Source organism: Agelaius tricolor, unplaced genomic scaffold (genome assembly GCF_023055355.1).
Source record: "Agelaius tricolor isolate 1412-34295 unplaced genomic scaffold, bAgeTri1.0.p SCAF_22, whole genome shotgun sequence".
In the NCBI taxonomy this organism is placed as follows: domain Eukaryota; kingdom Metazoa; phylum Chordata; class Aves; order Passeriformes; family Icteridae; genus Agelaius; species Agelaius tricolor.
In genome coordinates, this window is record NW_027269282.1 from 13,392,501 (window position 1) to 13,400,469 (window position 7,969).

At 52.7% G+C, this 7,969-nt stretch overlaps 1 protein-coding gene across 5 annotated transcripts in view; it reads right to left on the bottom strand.

The window, feature by feature from the left end:
• Positions 1 to 4,372, bottom strand: part of EBF3 (EBF transcription factor 3) — a 122,829-nt gene extending 118,457 nt beyond the window's left edge. For all 5 annotated transcript variants that reach the window (XM_071446129.1, XM_071446128.1, XM_071446127.1 and 2 more), the window contains exons 1-4: positions 3,588 to 4,372; positions 3,199 to 3,355; positions 2,678 to 2,741; positions 1,933 to 1,988 (exon numbers count right to left, since the gene is read on the bottom strand). In XM_071446129.1, coding sequence (XP_071302230.1) covers positions 1,933 to 1,988; positions 2,678 to 2,741; positions 3,199 to 3,355; positions 3,588 to 3,721 — 411 coding nt within the window. In that variant the 5' untranslated portion in view covers positions 3,722 to 4,372. The remainder of the gene's footprint in view (positions 1 to 1,932; positions 1,989 to 2,677; positions 2,742 to 3,198; positions 3,356 to 3,587) is intronic.
• Positions 4,373 to 7,969: the final 3,597 nt, after the last annotated feature.

Genomic DNA, 7,969 nt, shown 5'->3' on the forward strand with positions numbered 1-7,969 from the left:
TTGGGGGCCGGGGTCCGAGCCGAGCCCCCGCCCCGCGCCCCCCGGGCCCCGCTGCGCTGCCCCAGCCCCGCGCAGCCCCGCGGAGCCGGGCGGAGGGCCCGGGGGGTGCCCACCTCCAGGTATTGTTTTGCAAACACAGGGGGTCATAGATGACAGCGCAGACATAACAAGGCGGCTGTGGCCGCGAGTGTTTGTTGTCGCAGCGTGCCATATAACTTCTGGTGATTGTTACTTTTCCTCTGATGAAACCACGTATTTATAAGTGATTTATTTTTTATTTTGTAGCACAAACAGAAATCCATAAACTGTCGGTTCAGCGCCATTGACTCTTTGATCAGTTACTGGGCTATTTTTTTTCCTCTCCCGTCAGCGAGGAGAGATTAAAAGCCTTTATTTTCAGCCCTTTTTCTGCCGCAAAGGTACGAGCCGAAATGGACAATAAAAATGCACTTCAAATGCATCCTCTCCGCTCCTTTATTCGGCGCTAACGAAACTTATAGCTGCCTATGTCAGCCTCTTAATTACACCACTACAGCGATTTCCGAAAACATTTAGCTGCTGTATACAAAGGAAATAAACCCACATTGTCAACTCGAGAGCGCTCCGGAGTTTAAAAGGCTGCTCTGTAGCCCAGCGAAATAATTATTGAAGGGTACGACGCCTCCGTCTTTGTCAGAGTAATTGTACTTGGCCTGTCAGCTCTGCTTTTCTCCGGGAGGCAATCCCACTCTTTTACTGCTGGACGCTTTTACGCCCAAGCCGGCTTTGGGCAGCACGAGCAGAAAGTTTCTGCGGGCCGGCAGCGCGGCCGTGCGCGCAGCTTGCGCGGGGCCCACCCTGACCCGGGGGACTCTGCTGCCCGTGCCTCGGGGGCTGCAGAGTTCCCAAAAATAATGGATGTGAGCAGGCTAGCCTCGGCCGGCAGCGCTGCTCCAGCGCGGCACATTGGGGGAATGGTTTTAATTTCCATCGCTGGGATCTGATTTCCAGAACACTGGAAATTATTCCCCATTCTCACCTTCCTCCCTATTCCCCCAAAAGATTTTTAACAAATAGTAATTACAAAAAATAAAAATAAAAATAAAGTCGTGAAATGTCTCTCCGGAAAAAAAAAATTAAAATAATGAAAAAAGAAATAAAGTTGATTAAATCCCAAGCTCTGTGTCTATAATTGCTGTGGTGCAACGCTGATAACACGTAGTTATCATCGGAAAAGTTGACCAAGACAGGTTAAATAATTTAATAAGGAACTGCTTGTAATTATGTTATTTACAAGGTATGACAGAGGTTTGAGGAAGAAACAGAAGCTGATCTCAGGGAAATGGACGGGTTTGGGTGACCCCTGGAGCATGGAGTTTGAATTATGGAGATGGGGGGCTGAGAGGTGAATATGGACTAGAGGAGAACAAGATGACTTTTCACCTCAGCACATTTAACTTTTAAATCCAAATAAACGTCTCGCCTTACTGGATGGTCGCGGTATAAAAGAAAAAGGACTAATCCCGGCCAGTTTCTGAGTGTGGGGAAAGGGCTGCCCTTTCCTCACCGAGGAAAAATATCGCCAAAAATAAAAAAATAAAATAAAAAAAAGTTACAGAGAGGGAAAAGTGCATTTTAAAATAAATCTGGGTAACTCGGTGGGATTTTTTTTTTCCCCTTTCCTTTCTCCCTCGCTAAATTAATTATATCAAACATCTGTTCCCATGACGTTGTCCTCCATGCCACACACACCACTGAATGATCTCAACGCTGCCTCGAAAAGCAACAGCACACCGCTTTCTCTTTCCCAAATATCCTCCGGTAACGGGGATCTCAGGCAGCAGCTCCCTGATTTACCCGCTCCGCTCAATTAAAAGTAGCCGCGCTTTGCTCGCCCCCCGCCCTTCCCAGCACGGGCACAGCACAAACTTGGGAAAGCGGAAACTTTCTCACCTGTTTGGTCATGGAGTCTATTAGCCGAACGTACAGGTCCTGCTCTGTCCTGACGCCTGCCGAGGCAAAGCACAGACAAAATTCCGATCAGGATTTCGGGAGCGAACCCCCCCCAGTCCCACAAGGAAAGGATGAGGTCAGGCAATTAACCGCAGCGGGCAGGGATCGGCCCCGCGCCGGCTGCAGGGAAAAATTCAAAATTAAAAAAACCCCCAAAAACAATACTGATAAAAATTAGCCAGGAATGGGCCGGTGAAGGAGCTGTGCTGAGCCCGGGGGCCGGGACCGAGCCAGGGCCCTCGGCTGCGGCCCCGGGGAACGCGCGGGACCCCGGGCGCGGGCGCGGAGCGGCCCCCGCGGGTTTTCCGCGCCCGAGGAGCGGCTCCGCCGGGCCGGGGCTCCGCTCTGCGCACTCACCCCATCCCGAGAATCACCAGCAATCCCCAAACTCAAAAAAAAAGTGCCTCAAAAGTGCCGCTGTGGCCGAGCAGCCATCGATCCCCTTTTTTACTTTCCACTTCAAGCCCAACCGGTTAATCATGTGAAGTACCATTGACTTATCGATCCTTTATGTTTTGTTTTCCTTATATGCCAAGGAAAGAGCCGTGTTTACACGCGTGTAATTTTAATCTCGAAATCTTTCTACCCTTTATCCCCCTGCTCCCCCCCAAAAAAGGCCTCGGCAGGAAAAATCAGACTTTTCTGCGGCACACAGACGCTCAAAAATGAGAGAACGACAACTTACCATTGCTATACAGTAACTGAAGTTTATAATGAATCCCATTGTTAGTTTTTTCATTGTTTGGCTCCTGCAAGTAACGATAAATAATTACATTTAGCATGAAAAATATCGCCCTCCTCCTGCTGCCCATTTTTCTCGTCCCTGAAGCGGCTCGGAATTAACAGTTTGCAGAAATTCAGCCCACGGTCACCTTTTTTTTTTTTTTTTTCTTTTTTTTTTTTTTTTTTCTCCTGGTGTGGAGCGCTGATGATGTCATTAGCTCGGTGCAAATATGTCATGTTTTGCCGTTTTTCCCGGTGTTTCAAATAAGTCGGGGGCCGCGGCGCTAAGTTTGTAACCCCGGGGTTTATTCGGAGCGGCCGTGAGACCGGGGGGGAGCCGCACGTGGCGTGGGCGCCGCTGGAGTGCCGGGAGAGCTGCCGTGCTGGGAATGAGCTCCGCTCCACTCAATTACGCTTAAAAAATTGTAAAAAAAACCCCAAAAACCAAAAAAAAAAAAAAATTGAGAAAACTGGCAGACTTACTTTCTCTTTCTCCACAAAGTCCACAAAAGCTGTTCTCTCAATCTCCACCGGCTGTCCCTGCCTGTCGTACAGAGCTAAGACGAAGTGGAAAAAATTGGATTTTCTGAGATTGGAAGGCGGCTGTTTCTCGAAATGTGCCCGAGCCAGCCCCACGCCGCTGCGGGAGAAAACAAGACAAGGCGTGGGTGAGAGCGGCGGGAAGGGGCGCGCAGGCTCCGCGGCCGCGGGGGGATGCGGGGGGATGCGGGGAGCGCGGAGCGGCGCGGAGCGGGGAGGCTGTAACTGATACGGGGCGGGCGGGGGGGGGGAGTTAAGGGGGGGGGGGATTTACGGCCGGGATGAGAAATACAGGAGGAGAAAACCGCCGGGAGAGGATTTGGCAGACGTACCTTTGGGCGGCCGTGTTAGCATCCACTACCCCAGCAGTATGCATCCATGAGCGGACGGGGTTCATCCCACTGCCCAGCGGTTCTTCTTTCATGGTCGTCCCACCTCTTGGTATATTTTCCTGAATCCCAAACATTAAAACAAATTTGGGCAAAACCAGCTCCTAACCAAAAGGGGTTAAAATTGAGGGAAATGTCAGATACGGGGTGGGTTGGTTGTTGCTTGATTTTCTCTCTCTCTCTCTCTCTCCTTGGCGACTGGAATATAAGAGATGACTTTACTCCCTGTGATCAGTAGGAGAAAAGCCCAGTTCAAGTCTTGCTTCCTTCTTCAATCTGTCCTGTATTGGCACGACATAAACAATTTACTGAGTACTTCTGTGCGGCGAGTTGGATGGCGTTCCAGTTTGGTGGTTAAAAAAAAAAAAAAAAAAAAAGAAAAAAAAAAAAGAAGGAAAAAGTATAACTGCAGCCGGCGACACTGCGAGGTGGCTTTTTTTTTAAGGGGGGAGGGGGGGAAAAAAGAATAAATATTTTTGTTGTTGTTGTTTGCAGACGCGCTCAACGTGGTGTCATCCTAGTAAAAACCGGCTCGGCAAAAAAAAAAAAGCTTCAGGACACTGCTGAATCGACCACTTTCTGGCAAGGCTCTCCTGCTCCAAAAGACAAATAAACGGGGGGGAAAAAAAAAAAAAAAATCCTGATTACCGCGGAGGTGTTGCCGGGCACACGGGAGAACGGGGCGCGGGCCCGTGGCGGCTCGCGGAATGGACGGAGGCGCGCAGAGCCCGGCCCTCCCTCCCCGAGGAGCGCGCCCCTTCCCCGGGAGCCGGGCCCCCGCCGCCGCGGGAGACGTGGCGTCATCCGTGACGTGGCCCGGGGGGCGTGGCCACGCCCATATATGGAACGCGGGGTCCGGCGGCGCGCCCGGCCCCGGCCCCGGCCCCCCCCACCCACCCCACCGGCCACGGCGGTGACAGCGACAGCGACAGCGACAGCGACACGGGCCCGGCTCGGCCCCCGAGGGGCGGCGGCCCCGCGCGGCGCTGACCCGCGTGGAGGGGTCGCGGCGGGGCTCGGGCCGGACAAAGCGGGGGATGCGGGTGCGCCCCCCGCGCTATAAATGCGGAGCGGACACGGCCGGGGATACCTGTGCCTGACACTCGCTGTGCGCACGCAGAGCCAGCCCTGGCTCTGGGTCCGCCCTGGCCACCCGTGGTTGTGTATCTCCATAGAAATATAGATTTCCATCTCTCGTTATGTATTTATATACATTTTTGTATGTGTATATATATTTATGTATTGATATATATTGATTTTTAAATATATTGATTTTTAAATATATTGATATTTTTATATATACTGATATTCTTACATATACTGATATTCTTACATATACTGATATTCTTACATATACCGATATTCTTACATATACTGATATTTTATACATATTGATATATTTTTTATATATTTGCATGTCGTATCTATATATCTTCTCCTCAAGTGATGAGCCTTTTCCGCCCAGTGTGGGCTACGACTTCCTTGTACTATTTTTTTTTTTAAATAATCTCTTTTTTATTTTTTGGTGTTTATTTTTGTGAATTTCCCACGTCCCCGCGTTAATATCTCCCGAACTAGGGGAAAATCGGCGTTCATATCTGAATGAATGGGTGAAAATCGAAAGTCCGATTTGCGTTATCAGGATCCCCTTTCTCCAAGGGGTGAGGGAAAAGAGGGCAAAAAAAAAAAAAAGGATGTGTTAGAAAGCAATCTATTTTGCTGGTGTTGGGGGTTAATGACTATTGCCAAAGATAAGTGAATTATCAAAGCTGTTGCTCTACCCGATCTCAAAATCCATTACATTGCTGGCCGTCTAATTAAATACGTAAGTATAATAAAATCATATTTTATGACTATTTGAGGGTAATGAGATTAGTCTTTAGAAGCGATCGCCACATATTAAAGATGCCACTGTCTATAGAATGTTAATAACCTTAAATCAAAGTGTATGGAAACTATTCATGAGAAATTGAAAGAAAATTCCTGTATTCATAATCAGCCCGGAGCTTTTGAGGTACAGTAGAGCAGATTACAAACCCAAACACTTTTATCGCGCAGAGAGAGATACCAAAGTTCCCAAACAATGCCATGCTCGCGGTGACATTTGGTGGCACGGACACGTTTGGGGACCTGGAGCGGGCGCCGGGGGCTGCGGGTGCCCCCAGCCCGCAAAAAGCTCCCTCCTAAAAATAAGGTAAAAAACGCCCAACGCCGCTATTATTGCAAGATTTTTCCTCAAATGAACAACGCCGAACTTGGTGCTTCCCCTCCGCTAACGAAAGCTTAAAATCATTTACAGTATCTTTAATTCAGATTACACGCGCCAAGGCGATTTAAATCTGATTACCAAATTAGAAGGTTTTAAAACAAATCCTTTTAAATCTGATACTGTTGACTAAGGAGGGGAGAAAAAAAAAAAGTTCCATAAGCCCATCACATAAGGTAACGATCCTGCCCCAGAAAGAAAGGGAGTTTTAAACCTTTTTGACAACAAATGCAGCTGCCCCACTATTTTGGACGATATTAAGCGAAAATGAATGCAAATCTGTGTTCAGAAGCCATCTGGCCAGGAATGGGGGAATCAGCTGCTCCTCACAACAGGCTCTGAGCCTGAATCTATTTCAGCTCATTTTCTAGATCATCTGGTCCTGCACCCAAAGCGTGGAAAATACGGTCTTTATCATTCACCAACTTTATCTTTTTTTTTTTTCCCTTTTTTTTTTTTTTTTTTGTGTGTGTCACTCTGGCTGCCTGGAGCTGCCGGCGGCCGGGAGCCCGCCCGGGCTCTGCTGCTGCTGCTGCTGCTGCTGCCCGCACCGCCCCGCACCGCTCGCAGGCCGGCATCCCGCGGGGCGCCCGCCCCCGGCAGCTCCTGGCGGCTCCGCCAGGGAGGGAAGGAGGGAAGGAGGGAGGGAAGCGGCGGCCGGGCCCCCACCCCGGTCCCGGGGCCGGTGCGGGCAGCGGGAGCGCGGCCCCGCTCTCCGCGCACCTTGCGCCGGGCGGGCAGGGGGGTGTGCGCGGCTGCGGGGGGCGGCCCGAGCCCTGCCGGCTCCGCGGCCCTCCTCCTCCTCCTCCTTTTCCACCTCCTCCTCCTCCTCCTCCTCCTCCTCCTCCTCCGGCGCCAAGTCTCCCTTTTGTGTGAATTTACGGGGTGAGGCTTCAGTGATCCCCCCGCAAATTTGCATTTAAATAGCGACATCAAGCGATGCGCGTGCCACACACCAGCGGGCTCCCAGATGTCACGGCGGAGCCGCTCAGATGGCCGCAGCCCAGCTGTCCCCCGGCCCGGCCCCGCTCCGCGCCCCCGCACCGCCCCGCAGCGCGTCCTCCTGCCCCGCACGGCGGCCGGACACGGAGCCCCGCGCTGTGCCGGCCTTAAAACCGATCCCCTGCTTCCCACCGCCCTGAGAGTATTCCCCGAAACTTTATTATTTTATTTATTCCCCCTCGGGACAATCCCCTCGGGACTATTATCTCAATCATTTCGCTTTTTTTTTTTTTTTTTTCCTTATTATTATTTCTTGTTTATTTCTCATTTCACGGTTTAAATCACCCAAGTTGGAGAGCGTCATTTTGGTAATTTCGCTGTTTCCTCGGCCGCGGGCCGGCCCCGAGCTGCCCAGCTCCGCGCTTCCCACCGCACAAACTTTCCCAGCGGGAAGTTGCGCCGGGAGCGGGGAGCGGCGGCCCCGGCCCCGCTCTCGGGGGGCTCGGCCGGGTCCCCGCAGCTCGCCAAGCTCCATATTTCAATTTTTATTGTTGGAAGGCGCCTTCCTTACCAACGAGCTGGGTTACACCGGGCGTAATTTATGCCCGGTGTAACCGAAGCAAATCTCTACAAACTCCCGTGCTGCAGGAGGGAGAAATTGGTCTTTTCGGGCAAACTGGTATTTTGGTGTGTTTTCAGGTACGGCAGCGCTTCGGCCGCCGCTTCAGGCCGTTCCTTGCCGGGCAGACGCTGCCCAACGCGGGGGCGCAGCGCCGCGGGGCCCGGCCCTTGCGCGGGGGGTCGTGCATCCTTGGCCCGGGCCAGAGGCCGAACGCGGCCCAGCAGCGGAGCGGGGCCGAGCCGGGCGGGGCCGCCGCTGCTTTGGGGCTCCCCGGCCCCGCCGCCAGCCCGGGCCCCCAGCGCCCCGCCAGGACAGGGGGTGCGGGAAGGGCCGGGACCCCCGCGCCGCCCGGCCCTCGCCTTTCGGCACCGATTCACCCGCGCCGGGCTCGTCTCAGAGCTTGGCTCCGCATTCCTGAGCATCCCGGGCCCGCTGCACGGCGCACGGGGCCGGCGCTGCGGTTCGGCCGTCCCGGGGGCGCAGCCGAGCCCGGGC